The following is an 18,602-nucleotide window of genomic DNA, read 5'->3' as shown; positions in this document are numbered from 1 at the left end:
CGCGCTACCAATTTTGCTCTTGGAAACCGATAAATTTATCCACATTGCACCATTACGATCCTTATATGTCAGTTGTATTTTAAAAGACAAATGTATCAACTAACTAATGAGCATCAGTTAGTGATCTTGTCTGCATTGATTCAACTTAAAATTATTGTCTGATCGGTTGCCAGGTGGAATTTTCGAAAATTCAAAATTGTAATTAAATATTTCGTGGAAGGGCAGACTAGATTTTTTTAGTGGTTGAAGACTATAAACCCTAGTTATTACACACAAAAAATTATAATTTTTAGAAGATATGCATTTTCATCATCCAACTTGAAAGACTGTCGTCAAGTACTTTCAGTAAAAAATAGCTATTCCAACACACCTACTCTGTCTTTGTGATTCATTAGATAGGTATTTCCCTTGACCCATATATTTCATCCTTTAGTACTGTGATTTTTTTATGTTATAAAGTCAAAATGTAGCTTTGATATATAAAAATGAAAGAATCTGAAGCGAGAGGATGTATGAAATATTCTTGATTTATACGATATCAAGACAAAATATTCAACTCAAACACGCCCTAACATAAAAAGGTGCACTCGATTTTCTTTTTTCGATACAATTGTTACCCATTTTTTTGGATTTTTTTCTTGAGTAACATAATGGAAGGGTAGACACAAAAATTACTGAACTAATAGATTGATATCTTTTCCCTCAGTGGTAAAAAAAAAAATTTAAATCGGAGGTTATGCATTTTCTTCATCCAACTTGCAAGATACCCATGTCGTCGACTTGATATCTAATTGTTCTGCTTAACTATTTACTAAATAAATTGAAAACTTATGCAAATGGTGTTTTTAAAATAAAACACTTCGTAATTGAGAAGAAAATTGTAATTTTGTTTGTTTCTATTAACATTTAAAATGTTTGTCACCATAGTAAACATTACAGTAAACATTTCTCACCTTCTCTAACAAAGAGCTTCGATTCTTTTGTTCTATTTCAACCGGGTTTCCGACTGTACACATGTACAACATATGAGCTGGGTCAAATAGAAATTGACCTTATGCAAGTGCACGTATACATATACAAGTATAAGACTTTGAAAAATGTTGGAATGTCAGGGAATAGAAGCTCCTTCATAATATAAGTTCCAAGTGGAAACAATATTCTGGAATATTAATTCCAGTGGAAAAAATATTACAGTAAATGTTCCTTACAGAATATACGGTATAGAATATTTGTTCTAATAGGAATAGATATTATGATATTGTTTATGACAAAGTTTCTATAGGATTTTCTGGAACAAATATACATTTACAGAAACATTCAAATATGAAACAAGAGGCTCTCAAGAGCCTGAATCGCTCACCTTAATTCTTTTGGTTAAATCTCTCATCAATGATTATTTTGGCTTTTCAATTTATTTAAATGTTTTTTGGATCGTCCTATTTTCTTCAAAAGCCAAAAAAAATAATCATTTTCTCCTATGTTCTATTTTAGCCATAGGAGCTATGTTTCTTGACATACAAGGAAATAAAATATAAAATTTATACTAGATACTCTGAAACTCATTTAGCCTAAGTTTGGCTGAAATTGATACAGCAGTTTCAAAGGAGAAGATTTTTTAAAGTAAGTCAACATGATGAACAAATTATGAAAAAAGTCTTTAAAGGGCAATAACTCCTTAAGTGGTCAATTGACAATTTTGGTCAATTTGACTTAATTGAAGATCTTACTTTGCTGAACATTATTGCTGTTTACAGTTTATTTCTATCTATAATTATATTCAAGATAATAAACAAAAACAGCAAAATTTCCTTAAAATTATCAATTCAGGGGCAGCAACCCAACAACAGGTTGTCTGATTCATCTGAAAATTTCAGGGCAGATAGATCTTGACCTGATAAACAATATTACCCAACGTCAGATTTGCTCTAAATGCTTTGGTTTTTGAGTTATAAGCCAATAAAGGGCTGCGCTTTAGCGCATGATACGCCCGTTGCTCTTTTAACTTGTCTTTTATGCTTTAAATGAATTTATATGATCAACTAGAAATATATATACAAATCAAAAGAGATGTTACATTAATATATTCACCAAAGTTTCATAAAATCCCCCTTTTTTAGGTATAAAAATTCATTACTTAAGAAAACGTAAAATCTAAAATTTATAAAAACGAAAAGGAAGCTTATGTCAATAGATATAAACAATTTATCAAAGTTGCATAAAATTTTGTGAAAGTGTTAGTTATTGTCCCAAAATTCGAAAATCCCCCCTTTTTTAAGCATAAAAATTCATAACACGGAAATATAAAATCTGAAATTTATAAAAATTGAAAGGGAGCTTACATCAATAGATATAAACAATTCACCAAAGTTTCATGGACATTGGTGAAAGCCTTTTTGAGTTATTGTCCGAAGTGTTGAAAATCCCCCTTTTTTTATGAATAAAGCCCCATAAATCCAAAACTTAAAATCTGAAATTTATAAAAATTAAAAGGGAGCTTACATCAATAGATATAAACAATTCACCAAAGTTTCATGGACATTGGTGAAAGCCTTTTTGAGTTATTGTCCAAAGTGTTGAAAATCACCCTTTTTTTTATGAATAAAGCCCCATAAATCCAAAACTTAAAATCTGAAATTTATAAAAATTAAAAGGGAGCTTACATCAATAGATATTAACAATTCACCAAAGTTTCATGGACATTGGTGAAAGCCTTTTTGAGTTATTGTCCGAAGTGTTGAAAATCCCCCTTTTTTTATGAATAAAGCCCCATAAATCCAAAACTTAAAATCTGAAATTTATAAAAATTGAAAGGGAGCTTACATCAATAGATATAAACAATTCACCAAAGTTTTATGGACATTGGTGAAAGCCTTTTTGAGTTATTGTCCGAAGTGTTGAAAATCCCCCCTTTTTTATGAATAAAGCCCCATAAATCCAAAACTTAAAATCTGAAATTAAAAAAAAACGAAAGGGAGCTTACGTCAATAGATACAAACAATTCACTTAAGTTTCATGGAAATTGGTGAAAGTGTTTTTGAGTTTTTGTCCGAAGTGTGGACGACGGACGGACGGACGGACAGACGGACGGACGGACAACGGTATACCATAATACACCCCGTCTAAAAGACGACGGGCGTATAAAAACTGCATTTGACTCCTATGTTCTATTTTTAGCAATGGCGACCATGTTTGTTGATAGATCATAACTTCGGATACAATTTACAAACTAGATACTCTAAGGAACATTCAGTTAAAGTTTGGAAGTATTTGGCCCAGTAGTTTCAGAGGAGAAGATTTTTGTAAAAGATTACTAACATTTACGAAAAATGGTTAAAAATTGACTATAAAGGGCAATAACTCCTAAAGGGGTCAACTGACCATTTCCGTCATGTTGACTTATTTGTAAATCTTACTTTGCTGAACATTATTGCTGTTTATAGTTTATCTCTATCTATAATAATATTCAAGATAATAACCAAAAACAGCAAAATTTCTTTAAAATTACCAATTCAGGGGCAGTAACCCAACAACAGGTTGTCTGATTCATCTGAAAATTTCAGGGCAGATAGATCTTGACCTGATAAACAATATTATCCCATGTCAGATTTGCTCTAAATGCTTTGGTTTTTGAGTTATAAGCCAAAAACTGCATTTGACCCCTATGTTCTATTTTTAGCAATGGTGACCATGTTTGTTGATAGATCACAACTTCGGATACAATTTACAAACTAAATACCCTAAGGAACATTCAATTAAAGTTTGGAAGTATTTGGCCCAGTAGTTTCAGAGGAGAAGATTTTTGTAAAAGATTACTAAGATTTACGAAAAATGGTTAAAAATTGACTATAAAGGGCAATAACTCCTAAAGGGGTCAACTGACCATTTCCGTCATGTTGACTTATTTGTAAATCTTACTTTGCTGAACATTATTCCTGTTTACAGTTTATCTCTATCTATAATAATATTCAAGATAATAACCAAAAACAGCAAAATTTCCTTAAAATTACCAATTCAGGGGCAGCAACCCAACAACGGGTTGTCTGATTCATCTGAAAATTTCAGGGCAGATAGATCTTGACCTGATAAACAATATTACCCCATGTCAGATTTGCTCTAAATGCTTTGGTTTTTGAGTTATAAGCCAAAAACTGCATTTGACCCCTATATTCAATTTTTAGCAATGGCGACCATGTTTGTTGATAGATCAAAACTTCGGATACAATTTATAAATGAGATACCCTAAGGAACATTCAGTTAAAGTTTGAAAGTATTTGGCCCAGTAGTTTCAGAGGAGAAGATTTTTGAAATAGTTTACGACGACAGACGACGGACGACAGATGACGGACAAACGACGGACGCCAAGTGATGGCATAAGCTCACTTGTCCCTTCGGGACAGGTGAGCTAATAAAAGATGAATTTTCGTTTGTTTAGTAGTTTTCTTACAACAAATCAATTTACAGAGAGAGCATAGAGATTTTTTTTAATCCACAATAGGATAACAGATGTATTGATATATTTTTGCAAAAGGTCGATTCTTTACGTCGCAGCTCATATACTGTTTGTCATTTAACTATTTTTTTCTAATTAAGTTTACTTGTTTAATATTTTGAGACACTAAATTCTATGATTTCTTATTGAATCAATGTTAATTTTCTCAGTTTTTTTTCTAGTATGAAAGTTTTCTATTAAATACTTTTTCTCCTTTTTCTTTCGACACCATTCTTCTGTCATTCATATCACATTTGTTGCCTAAAACCATCTTCTCCACATCCTGTGATGCATGCTGGGTAATAAAAACAATCAATTATAAAACATAGGTATTATTTAATTTGGAAATAAGCAATTTTGAGACAATGGTAAAATGTTGGAAGAAAAGAAAATTAAATAAACAAACTTTGGCGGGAGATGCAATTACAATATAATTGGTAATTTTATGGTCATCGGTTACCATAATATCTTCCTTGAGAAAGATATCATCATTTATTATGTTGGACTCATCTATATCTCTTTAAAGTTTAGGGTAGAATTTTATACACATAAATCTATATGTACTATTTGTTACTAATTGACTGTCAGAAAGCATTTTAATGTAATATGTGATAGCTAATAATTGACAAAAGGGAAATAACTCATGCACTAAAAAACATACCTCTTCAATATTTCTAATCCAGTTTCTAATATTTTCAAAAGATTTTTCATTTGTGATGTCATAAACTAGCATAATACCCTGAAATGCATAAAACATAAATGGGTTAACATTAATTCTTAAATCTAAACATAAAGCTTTTTAATAGACTTTTACAAAAGCCAAAATAACATTTTTATTTAGTGTAACATGATTTTTTTTAAGGTGGGAGATTAATTTCTCAGAAAAGTAGAAGATACATGTAGAGTATGCATTGCAATCAAGGTTTAATTGAAGACTTTCATAAGTAACATAAAATGAAGACAAACAAACTTAACTCATGAAATAGATGGCTTCTTAGCCAACAATCTACTCTAAAAGCTAGGGAAATAATGCTTGAAAAAACTAAGTTTTCCATGAAATTGCTCAACAATTTTTTTGTGACAGCGTTTATGTACTTGTACTATTGGTCATTTATTGCCTTCAAATCTATTCCATTGCTTCTTTATTTTGTAGTTTTCTTGTTTGAATTGTTTCATTTTTTCAAGTCGAGGCCATTTGAAAGCTGACAAGAACGTATGGATTTTTTTTATTTTTTTTCCTTTGTTGAAGGGTGTACAATTTCACTCCAACAGACAGAGTGAGTATATGATGACCTATAGTAGAACACCAGTTTCTTGTGCATAGTTGTATCAGTTTCTTGTGCATAGTTGTATCAAAGGCAAGTATACGACATCTCCTTATTATTATAAGAGTCAGTAAAATGTTTGTGCCATGTGTCTTATTGTACATGGTGGAGAATAAATGTTCTCACCATAGCACCTCTGTAGTAAGCTGTAGTAATGGTTCTGAATCTTTCTTGTCCTGCCGTGTCCCTACAATGTACATCAAACAATTATTGTATGGCATAGTAAAATTATCTTAAGTATGTGAATTGATGCAGATATCAGTTCTGTCCTTTTATATTCCTTTGCCTAGGATCAGCATCTACATAAATGTCTGGACCAATCACAACACCAAAAAGACCAAAAACTTTACTTTCAAATAATACAACCATTTTATCAAATTGGTTCAGTAGCAAAACGATGATATAATTCGAAGATTCAATTTTTCCTGATGTTGATAAATTAAAAAAGATTCCAAGTTTTCCATAATAAATGTATTTTTCTACTCCCCAATGTTGTAAAAATAAATTGAATGCAAAATTAGATGGTTTACCATCAACCATGTTGACAGTACCTGTATATATGTAAATGTATTGGTCCATCTTAAACAATGGAAATTTGACAAATACTAGTGTAAAACATTTTAAGATTTGACACTAAGACCTAGTGTAAAACATTTTAAGATTTGACACTAAGACAAGTCCATGAGCATGATGAGTACATTGACTCATCATTTTCTGAACTGATTGATTTTAAAGATGCATCATGATTGCCTACAACCGTCATAAGTGAGAAACTTAAAAACTTTTCTTTCTGATGTAGGAACAATGCAATTTCTGAAATAGATACACTTCATATAACACTTCTGTTATAAGTACTCGTTTCACTTCATTCATAAGCATGATAAGTACAATTCTGTAATAGATGTTCATGTACATGCACATACAAATGATATATATGTTTCTAACAAACACAAGAGCATGAAGAGAGAGGGTGGCATTCTATTATTTTTATTCATTTAAAACATATTAAATATATAACAGGGGTTTTGATAACAAGAGCCTTCCAAAAATGTTCATTTTGTACAAAGTGGGGCCAGCAAATGGTTTCTGTGATATTGGCATTCTTTTTTTTTATAAAAATCTTTATGCCCCCATAGGCATACCAGTTACTACATACAGACATATCAATTATAGTGTTTGAACTAATGGACAACAAACATGAAATTAGAACATATAATCATCATTGAAGGCAATAAACCTCTTAATTGATATCTGAGCATTTTTGCCCCTGTCAGATTTTCTCTATTTATTATAGTTTTCGACCATCATGACCATGTGATTTTGACCGTCAGGAAAAAAACCCACATATTTTGTACTTGATATATATCAAGTATAAAAATCATTCACCTATAGTTTGGTTGAAATATTGATTGGATCATAAATTTTAGAGAAGAAGATCTCTGGGGAAAAAAATAACAGAACATCCAGCTAGATAATAACAATGACACATATTTCAGCATTTTTTGGGTAGAACACAAATCTAGGATGCTCGCATAAGGCAGCTTATTAACTGCCTCAAATTACCATGAGGGACAACAACCATACCAATGAAAATAATGCTCAACTGGTCCTCCAGTCCAGGTGAGCTTAAAAAATGTATATTTTGAAAACAATCCACTAAAGAAACAAAAGACATTTTAAATATTTCAATTTCTTATCTCACTAAGTGATGACAAAAGCTTGCATTCAATGTAGCTCTCTGGTCCAGGTGAACTTTAAAAAAAATATTTTGAAAAATAATCTACTAAAGCAAATAAAAGACATTCATTTGACATTTAAATATTTTAAATTCATTCTCATATTTCACGGACAATGAACTTTTGAACAATTGCACTTTTTATTCAACTTCAAATCAATAATAAATTAAATAATCTCATTGTCTTGTGGTAAAAACTTTTAACGTTTCAACATTTTCAAGGCTCTTCTTTTGCATAACATGCATAATAAAAATAACTGTGACATAACACATTCTTCATTGTAAAGCTTGTTCAACAGATACAAATTATTTATATCTTAAATCGGTTAAATTTCTTATTTTAATTTCATCATAAGGTAAAAACAAACATAAAATATGTAATATAAAAAGTCTAAGTCAATATAAGTATTTAATTCTTCCTTGTTTTGACTGTAGATCATCAAACAACTTCTTCAGTTCATTATAACTTCCTTAATTCTATATGTATCATCATAAATAATGAGTGATTTAAATCATATCACCAACTTTACTTTGTACAGTGAAACCTGTTTAATCCAAAACTCTTCGCACTTCAGATTTTGTTCAGATTTGACCAAAGTTCGTTTTTTATCAGGTTCACACTGCATACAATTTGATATGACAGTGTTTAAGAACATGTTTGGTTTATACAGGTTTTTGCTTTATGCAGGATTCGGTTTAGCCAGGTTTCACTGTATATTTTTTTAATTTGCACTTTGTATCTGCCTACACTATCAATCATGTGCTTTGTAATATAATTGTTCAAAGTTTTTTGTAAAATGACTTATTTTAATTGCCAATAGCTATAGGACTCAGGTTCTATTTTTTCCTTAATTCATTGTACTTTTTCAAAAATAACATTCACCGGGTATAACTAACAAATGACTAAAATGCATTAGATTTCATTTTTTAGAATTTCATCAACTTTTAGATACCAGTAGATAATCAATGATAATGTAGATAGTCTGTAGTCATAAAAAAAAATGGTGTGTACAGTATGGGCGTCAAGTTGGTTACCTATTCCCTATTCCCTATTCGTTACCTATTCCCTATTCCCTATTCGTTGCCTATTCGTTACCTATTCCCTATTCCCTATTCGTTACCTATTCGTTACCTATTCCCTATTCCCTATTCGTTGCCTATTCGTTACCTATTCCCTATTCCCTATTCGTTGCCTATTCGTTACCTATTTCCTATTCCCTATTCGTTACCTATTCCCTATTCCCTATTCGTTACCTATTCGTTACCTATTCCCTATTCCCTATTCGTTACCTATTCGTTACTGATTTGATTTTTAATATCCTTCCCCCTTTTTAATTATGGCATGGAATAGTTTAATATGGCTGCCGTTACCATGGAAACGGCACAATTGTGAAAAAAATCAGTTTTTGGTTTTTGGTAAACTGTTTGGATATGCTTCAACTCAGAATCATCATATTTTAAAACAATGTAGGTGCCCACTATATACAGGTGTTGGATGATTTTGGCGATCATTGGAACTACTATGTTGCCATGGAAACAACACCAAAATTTTCAAAATTCTAAAAATGCTCAAAACTTCATGAAACTTCACAGTAATGATGAGCAACATTGGAGTTGGAATTTCCAAAATAGGTCTTGTTACCATGGAAACAATGCAAAAAGGTCAAAAATTTCAAAAATAAGAATTTTCAGCAAACTGGATGAAACTTTACAGGAATGGTAACTGGCATAGGCAGAGTTGGATTTTGAAGTTAGAATTTTCAAAATGGCCGCCGTAACCATGGAAACAGCAAAAATATAAAAAATTCAAAATGTTCAAACTTAATGAAACTTTGCAAAAATGTTACTAGACATCTGTAGATGCTCTCTTTGACTTTGGAATTGTCAAAACGGCTGCCGCTCACCTGGTAATAGGGGGAAGGGGTGCCTTCCGTTATTGCTAACAATTACAAATCTAGTTGTTAATAGTCTTACATATGGTAATAGTTCTGAATTGGTTGAGGTAAAATGATCTTTTTATGACCTATTTATATGTGTTTGTGCTCAACCGATCCTTTTACTTCATGTTCGATACGCATTTGTTCCTTACTTGTTTTTTATACGTTCTACCTTTTAACTGCTTTATGTCCGTATGTTTGAAGATGGATCTTGGTTCGACGGGATGAAATCACCGTGTTAGCGCTTGCGTAAAAACGAAGATGTGGTATGATTGCCAATGAGACAACACTCCACATTAGACCAAAATGACACAGAAATTATCAACTATAGTTCACTGTACGGCCTTCAACAATGAGCATAGCCCAAACCGTGTAGTCACCTATAAAAGGCCCAGACATGACAACCTCATACAATTCAAACAACAAAACTGACGGCCGTATTTCATATACAAAAATATAAACGGAAATATGTAACACAAAAACAAACGATAACTACTTAATTTCAGGCTCTTGTCTAGGGACAGGCACATACTTACATAATGTGGTAGAGTTAAACATGTAAGCAGGGTGTACATCGTTTCGGAGCATGCTATTACCTTGTTTAATTCGTTCCATCACTCGCTTATAATTCGCTTATAATACGTGTATCTTACGTTGCACCTTTTAAAACATGATTTTCAATTGTTTTGTTGTCTCTGGTGGAAGATTTGGGCTCTTAAAGGTGATATAACTCTATAAGTGCATTTGTATCCGTTCCAGCGGTCGGATAATACCCTGTTAAATATTCGTTACTAATTCGCTTTTAAAAAGTTTGTTGTACGTTGCACCTTTTAGAAAAGGATTTCCAATTGTGTTCATATCTCTGGTGGTAATAATGTGTTCTTATAGATGAAATACCCCTATAAGCGCATATGTACTCGTTCCAGCGATCGGTTAATACCCTGTTACCTATTCGTTACCTATTCGTTACCTATTCACTTATAGTACGTTTGTTGTACGTTGCACCTTTTAGAAAAGGATTTTCAATTAAATTCATATCTCTGGTGGTAACAATGTGTTCTTAGAGATGAAATGACCCCATTAGAGCGCATGTACCCGTTCCAGCGCTCGATAAATAACCTGTTACTTATTCGCTTTTAATGTGCGGGGTATACGGTGCACCTTGAAATAAATCGTTTTTTAATTGTGTTCAGGTCTCTTGTGGTAAGAATGTGTTCTTAGAAATGAAATTACCCTATTAGCGCGCATGTACCCGTTCCAGCGCTCGGTTAATACCCTGTTACTTATTCGTTACCTATTCGTTACCTATTCGCTTATAATACATTTTTTTATACGTTGCACCTGTTAGAAAAGGATTTTCAATTATGTCCAGGTCTCAGGTGGTAACAATGTGTTCTTAGAGATGAAATGACCCCATTAGAGCGCATGTACCCGTTCCAGCGCTCGGTAAATAACCTGTTACCTATTCGTTACCTATTCGCTTTTAATGCGCGGGGTATACATCGCACCTTGAAATAAATCGTTTTTTAATTGTGTTCAGGTCTCTGGTGGTAAGAATGTGTTCTTAGAGATGAAATGACCCTATTAGCGCGCATGTACCCGTTCCAGCGCTCGGTTAATACCCTGTTACCTATTCGTTACCTATTCGCTTATAATACATTTTTTTATACGTTTCACCTGTTAGAAAAGGATTTTCAATTATGTCCATGTCTCAGGTGGTAACAATGTGTTCTTAGAGATGAAATTACCCTATTAGCGCTCATGTACCCGTTCCAGTGCTCGGTAAATAATCTTGTTACCTATTCGTTACCTATTCGCTTTTAATGCGCGGGGTATACGCTGCAACTTGAAAATAAATCGTGTTTTAATTGTGTTCATGTCTGGTGGTAACAATGTGTTCTTAGAGATGAAATGACCCTATTAGAGCGCATGTACCCGTTCCAGCGCTCGGTAAATAACCTGTTACCTATTCGTTACTTATTCGCTTTTAATGCGTGGGGTATACGGTGCACCTTGAAATAAATCGTTTTTTAATTGTGTTCAGGTCTCTGGTGGTAAGAATGTGTTCTTAGAGATGAAATTACCCTATTAGCGCGCATGTACCCGTTCCAGCGCTCGGTTAATACCCTGTTACCTATTCGTTACCTATTCGTTACCTATTCGCTTATAATACGATTTTTTATACGTTGCACCTATTAGAAAAGGATTTTCAATTATGTCCAGGTCTCAGGTGGTAACAATGTGTTCTTAGAGATGAAATGACCCCATTAGAGCGCATGTACCCGTTCCAGCGCTCGGTAAATAACCTGTTACCTATTCGTTACTTATTCGCTTTTAATGCGCGGGGTATACGGTGCACCTTGAAATAAATCGTTTTTTAATTGTGTTCAGGTCTCTGGTGGTAAGAATGTGTTCTTAGAGATGAAATGACCCTATTAGCGCGCATGTACCCGTTCTAGCGCTCGGTTAATACCCTGTTACCTATTCGTTACCTATTCGTTACCTATTCGCTTATAATACATTTTTTATACGTTTCACCTGTTAGAAAAGGATTTTCAATTATGTCCATGTCTCAGGTGGTAACAATGTGTTCTTAGAGATGAAATGACCCTATTAGAGCGCATGTACCCGTTCCAGCGCTCGGTAAATAACCTGTTACCTATTCGTTACTTATTCGCTTTTAATGCGCGGGGTATACGGTGCACCTTGAAATAAATCGTTTTTTAATTGTGTTCAGGTCTCTGGTGGTAAGAATGTGTTCTTAGAGATGAAATTACCCTATTAGCGCGCATGTACCCGTTCCAGCGCTCGGTTAATACCCTGTTACCTATTCGTTACCTATTCGTTACCTATTCGCTTATAATACGATTTTTTATACGTTGCACCTATTAGAAAAGGATTTTCAATTATGTCCAGGTCTCAGGTGGTAACAATGTGTTCTAAGAGATGAAATGACCCCATTAGAGCGCATGTACCCGTTCCAGCGCTCGGTAAATAACCTGTTACCTATTCGTTACTTATTCGCTTTTAATGCGCGGGGTATACGGTGCACCTTGAAATAAATCGTTTTTTAATTGTGTTCAGGTCTCTGGTGGTAAGAATGTGTTCTTAGAGATGAAATGACCCTATTAGCGCGCATGTACCCGTTCTAGCGCTCGGTTAATACCCTGTTACCTATTCGTTACCTATTCGTTACCTATTCGCTTATAATACATTTTTTATACGTTTCACCTGTTAGAAAAGGATTTTCAATTATGTCCATGTCTCAGGTGGTAACAATGTGTTATTAGAGATGAAATTACCCTATTAGCGCTCATGTACCCGTTCCAGTGCTCGGTAAATAATCTTGTTACCTATTCGTTACCTATTCGCTTTCAATGCGCGGGGTATACGCTGCAAATTGAAAAAAATCGTGTTTTAATTGTGTTCATGTCTGGTGGTAACAATGTGTTCTTAGAGATGAAATGACCCTATTAGAGCGCATGTACCCGTTCCAGCGCTCGGTAAATAACCTGTTACCTATTCGTTACTTATTCGCTTTTAATGCGCGGGGTATACGGTGCACCTTGAAATAAATCGTTTTTTAATTGTGTTCAGGTCTCTGGTGGTAAGAATGTGTTCTTAGAGATGAAATTACCCTATTAGCGCGCATGTACCCGTTCCAGCGCTCGGTTAATACCCTGTTACCTATTCGTTACCTATTCGTTACCTATTCGCTTATAATACATTTTATTATACGTTGCACCTGTTAGAAAAGGATTTTCAATTATGTCCAGGTCTCAGGTGGTAACAATGTGTTCTTAGAGATGAAATGACCCCATTAGAGCGCATGTACCCGTTCCAGCGCTCGGTAAATAACCTGTTACCTATTCGTTACCTATTCGCTTTTAATGCGCGGGGTATACGTCGCACCTTGAAATAAATCGTTTTTTAATTGTGTTCAGGTCTCTGGTTGTAAGAATGTGTTCTTAGAGATGAAATGACCCTATTAGCGCGCATGTACCCGTTCCAGCGCTCGGTTAATACCCTGTTACCTATTCGTTACCTATTCGCTTATAATACATTTTTTTATACGTTTCACCTGTTAGAAAAGGATTTTCAATTATGTCCATGTCTCAGGTGGTAACAATGTGTTCTTAGAGATGAAATTACCCTATTAGCGCTCATGTACCCGTTCCAGTGCTCGGTAAATAATCTTGGTACCTATTCGTTACCTATTCGCTTTTAATGCGCGGGGTATACGCTGCAACTTGAAATAAATCGTGTTTTAATTGTGTTCATGTCTGGTGGTAACAATGTGTTCTTAGAGATGAAATGACCCTATTAGAGCGCATGTACCCGTTCCAGCGCTCGGTAAATAACCTGTTACCTATTCGTTACTTATTCGCTTTTAATGCGCGGGGTATACGGTGCACCTTGAAATAAATCGTTTTTTAATTGTGTTCAGGTCCCTGGTGGTAAGAATGTGTTCTTAGAGATGAAATTACCCTATTAGCGCGCATGTACCCGTTCCAGCGCTCGGTTAATACCCTGTTACCTATTCGTTACCTATTCGTTACCTATTCGCTTATAATACGATTTTTTATACGTTGCACCTATTAGAAAAGGATTTTCAATTATGTCCAGGTCTCAGGTGGTAACAATGTGTTCTTAGAGATGAAATGACCCCATTAGAGCGCATGTACCCGTTCCAGCGCTCGGTAAATAACCTGTTACCTATTCGTTACCTATTCGCTTTTAATGCGCGGGGTATACGGTGCACAAGAAATAAATCGTTTTTTAATTGTGTTCAGGTCTCTGGTGGTAAGAATGTGTTCTAAGAGATGAAATGACCCTGTTAGCGCGCATGTACCCGTTCTAGCGCTCAGTTAATACCCTGTTACCTATTCGTTACCTATTCGTTACCTATTCGCTTATAATACATTTTTTATACGTTTCACCTGTTAGAAAAGGATTTTCAATTATGTCCAGGTCTCAGGTGGTAACAATGTGTTCTTAGAGATGAAATGACCCCATTAGAGCGCATGTACCCGTTCCAGCGCTCGGTAAATAACCTGTTACCTATTCGTTACCTATTCGCTTTTAATGCGCGGGGTATACGGTGCACCTTGAAATAAATCGTTTTTTAATTGTGTTCAGGTCTCTGGTGGTAAGAATGTGTTCTTAGAGATGAAATGACCCTATTAGCGCGCAAGTACCCGTTCTAGCGCTCGGTTAATACCCTGTTACCTATTCGTTACCTATTCGTTACCTATTCGCTTATAAAACATTTTTTATACGTTTCACCTGTTAGAAAAGGATTTTCAATTATGTCCATGTCTCAGGTGGTAACAATGTGTTATTAGAGATGAAATTACCCTATTAGCGCTCATGTACCCGTTCCAGTGCTCGGTAAATAATCTTGTTACCTATTCGTTACCTATTCGCTTTTAATGCGCGGGGTATACGCTGCAAATTGAAAAAAATCGTGTTTTAATTGTGTTCATGTCTGGTGGTAACAATGTGTTCTTAGAGATGAAATGACCCTATAAGAGCGCATGTACCCGTTCCAGCGCTCGGTAAATAACCTGTTACCTATTCGTTACTTATTCGCTTTTAATGCGCGGGGTATACGGTGCACCTTGAAATAAATCGTTTTTTAATTGTGTTCAGGTCTCTGGTGGTAAGAATGTGTTCTTAGAGATGAAATTACCCTATTAGCGCGCATGTACCCGTTCCAGCGCTCGGTTAATACCCTGTTACCTATTCGTTACCTATTCGTTACCTATTCGCTTATAATACATTTTATTATACGTTGCACCTGTTAGAAAAGGATTTTCAATTATGTCCAGGTCTCAGGTGGTAACAATGTGTTCTTAGAGATGAAATGACCCCATTAGAGCGCATGTACCCGTTCCAGCGCTCGGTAAATAACCTGTTACCTATTCGTTACCTATTCGCTTTTAATGCGCGGGTTATACGTCGCACCTTGAAATAAATCGTTTTTTAATTGTGTTCAGGTCTCTGGTTGTAAGAATGTGTTCTTAGAGATGAAATGACCCTATTAGCGCGCATGTACCCGTTCCAGCGCTCGGTTAATACCCTGTTACCTATTCGTTACCTATTCGCTTATAATACATTTTTTTATACGTTTCACCTGTTAGAAAAGGATTTTCAATTATGTCCATGTCTCAGGTGGTAACAATGTGTTCTTAGAGATGAAATTACCCTATTAGCGCTCATGTACCCGTTCCAGTGCTCGGTAAATAATCTTGTTACCTATTCGTTACCTATTCGCTTTTAATGCGCGGGGTATACGCTGCAACTTGAAATAAATCGTGTTTTAATTGTGTTCATGTCTGGTGGTAACAATGTGTTCTTAGAGATGAAATGACCCTATTAGAGCGCATGTACCCGTTCCAGCGCTCGGTAAATAACCTGTTACCTATTCGTTACTTATTCGCTTTTAATGCGCTGGGTATATGGTGCACCTTGAAATAAATCGTTTTTTAATTGTGTTCAGGTCCCTGGTGGTAAGAATGTGTTCTTAGAGATGAAATTACCCTATTAGCGCGCATGTACCCGTTCCAGCGCTCGGTTAATACCCTGTTACCTATTCGTTACCTATTCGTTACCTATTCGCTTATAATACGATTTTTTATACGTTGCACCTATTAGAAAAGGATTTTCAATTATGTCCAGGTCTCAGGTGGTAACAATGTGTTCTTAGAGATGAAATGACCCCATTAGAGCGCATGTACCCGTTCCAGCGCTCGGTAAATAACCTGTTACCTATTCGTTACCTATTCGCTTTTAATGCGCGGGGTATACGGTGCACAAGAAATAAATCGTTTTTTAATTGTGTTCAGGTCTCTGGTGGTAAGAATGTGTTCTAAGAGATGAAATGACCCTGTTAGCGCGCATGTACCCGTTCTAGCGCTCGGTTAATACCCTGTTACCTATTCGTTACCTATTCGTTACCTATTCGCTTATAATACATTTTTTATACGTTTCACCTGTTAGAAAAGGATTTTCAATTATGTCCATGTCTCAGGTGGTAACAATGTGTTCTTAGAGATGAAATTACCCTATTAGCGCTCATGTACCCGTTCCAGTGCTCGGTAAATAATCTTGTTACCTATTCGTTACCTATTCGCTTTTAATGCGCGGGGTATACGCTGCAAATTGAAATAAATCGTGTTTTAATTGTGTTCATGTCTGGTGGTAACAATGTGTTCTTAGAGATGAAATGACCCTATTAGAGCGCATGTACCCGTTCCAGCGCTCGGTAAATAACCTGTTACCTATTCGTTACTTATTCGCTTTTAATGCGCGGGGTATACGGTGCACCTTGAAATAAATCGTTTTTTAATTGTGTTCAGGTCTCTGGTGGTAAGAATGTGTTCTTAGAGATGAAATTACCCTATTAGCGCGCATGTACCCGTTCCAGCGCTCGGTTAATACCCTGTTACCTATTCGTTACCTATTCGTTACCTATTCGCTGATAATACATTTTTTTATACGTTGCACCTGTTAGAAAAGGATTTTCAATTATGTCCAGGTCTCAGGTGGTAGCAATGTGTTCTTAGAGATGAAATGACCCCATTAGAGCGCATGTACCCGTTCCAGCGCTCGGTAAATAACCTGTTACCTATTCGTTACCTATTCGCTTTTAATGCGCGGGGTATACGTCGCACCTTGAAATAAATCGTTTTTTAATTGTGTTCAGGTCTCTGGTGGTAAGAATGTGTTCTTAGAGATGAAATGACCCTATTAGCGCGCATGTACCCGTTCCAGCGCTCGGTTAATACCCTGTTACCTATTCGTTTCCTATTCGCTTATAATACATTTTTTTATACGTTTCACCTGTTAGAAAAGGATTTTCAATTATGTCCATGTCTCAGGTGGTAACAATGTGTTCTTAGAGATGAAATTACCCTATTAGCTCTCATGTACCCGTTCCAGTGCTCGGTAAATAATCTTGTTACCTATTCGTTACCTATTCGCTTTTAATGCGCGGGGTATACGCTGCAACTTGAAATAAATCGTGTTTTAATTGTGTTCATGTCTGGTGGTAACAATGTGTTCTTAGAGATGAAATGACCCTATTAGAGCGCATGTACCCGTTCCAGCGCTCGGTAAATAACCTGTTACCTATTCGTTACTTATTCGCTTTTAATGCGCGGGGTATACGGTGCACCTTGAAATAAATCGTTTTTTAATTGTGTTCAGGTCTCTGGTGGTAAGAATGTGTTCTTAGAGATGAAATTACCCTATTAGCGCGCATGTACCCGTTCCAGCGCTCAGTTAATACCCTGTTACCTATTCCTTACCTATTCACTTATAATACGTTTGTTGTACGTTGCACCTTTTAGAAAAGGATTTTCAATTGTGTCCATGTCTCTGGTGGTAACAATGTGTTCTTAGAGATGAAATGACCCTATTAGCGCACATGCACCCGTTCCAGCGCTCGGTTAATACCCTGTTACCTATTTGTTACCTATTCGTTGCCTATTCACTTATAATACGTTTGTTGTACGTTGCACCTTTTAGAAAAGGATTTTCACTTGTGTTCATGTCTCTGGTGGTAACAATGTGTTCTTAGAGATGAAATGACCCTATTAGCGCTTATGTACCCGTTCCAGCGCTCAGTTAATACCCTGTTACCTATTCCTTACCTATTCGTTACCTATTCGTTACTTATTACGTTATTAGCTTTAAATACGTTTGTTGTACGTTGCACCTTTTAGAAAAGGATTTTCAATTGTGTTCATGTCACTGGTGGCAATAATGTGTTCTTAGAGATGAAATGACCCTATTAGCGTGTATGTACCCGTTCCAGCGCCCAGTTAATACCCTGTTATTTATTCGTTCCTTATTCGCTTTTAATACGCGTGGTATACGTTGCACCTTGGAATAAATCGATTATCTATTGCTTTCATGTCTCTGGCGGTAATTGTGTGTTCTCTGAAGTGAAAAAACCCTATTAGCGCATATGTACCCGTTTCAGCGCAACACTGATACCCTGTTACTTATTCGTTTCTTATTCGCTTATAAAATGTGTTGTAGCGGTTAGTGCATCGGACTACTAACACAATGGTTCCTGGTTCGATTCCCGTTTGGGATGAAAATTTCAG

General features: G+C 35.3%; 1 protein-coding gene across 5 annotated transcripts in view; it reads right to left on the bottom strand.

Moving 5' to 3' along the window:
• Positions 1 to 18,602, bottom strand: part of LOC139496210 (ras-related protein Rab-8A-like) — a 40,423-nt gene that overhangs the window by 9,833 nt on the left and 11,988 nt on the right. For all 5 annotated transcript variants that reach the window (XR_011657564.1, XR_011657563.1, XM_071284686.1 and 2 more), the window contains exons 3-5: positions 5,941 to 6,001; positions 5,151 to 5,228; positions 4,695 to 4,784 (exon numbers count right to left, since the gene is read on the bottom strand). Coding sequence is in view for 3 of the 5 variants with exons in the window: in XM_071284686.1 (XP_071140787.1) it covers positions 4,695 to 4,784; positions 5,151 to 5,228; positions 5,941 to 6,001 (229 nt within the window). In the remaining 2 variants the exon portion in view is untranslated. The remainder of the gene's footprint in view (positions 1 to 4,694; positions 4,785 to 5,150; positions 5,229 to 5,940; positions 6,002 to 18,602) is intronic.

Source organism: Mytilus edulis, chromosome 11 (genome assembly GCF_963676685.1).
Source record: "Mytilus edulis chromosome 11, xbMytEdul2.2, whole genome shotgun sequence".
Classification (NCBI taxonomy): domain Eukaryota; kingdom Metazoa; phylum Mollusca; class Bivalvia; order Mytilida; family Mytilidae; genus Mytilus; species Mytilus edulis.
Note: the sequence above shows the minus strand (reverse complement) of the source record. Positions and strands in the feature narration are given on the sequence as shown.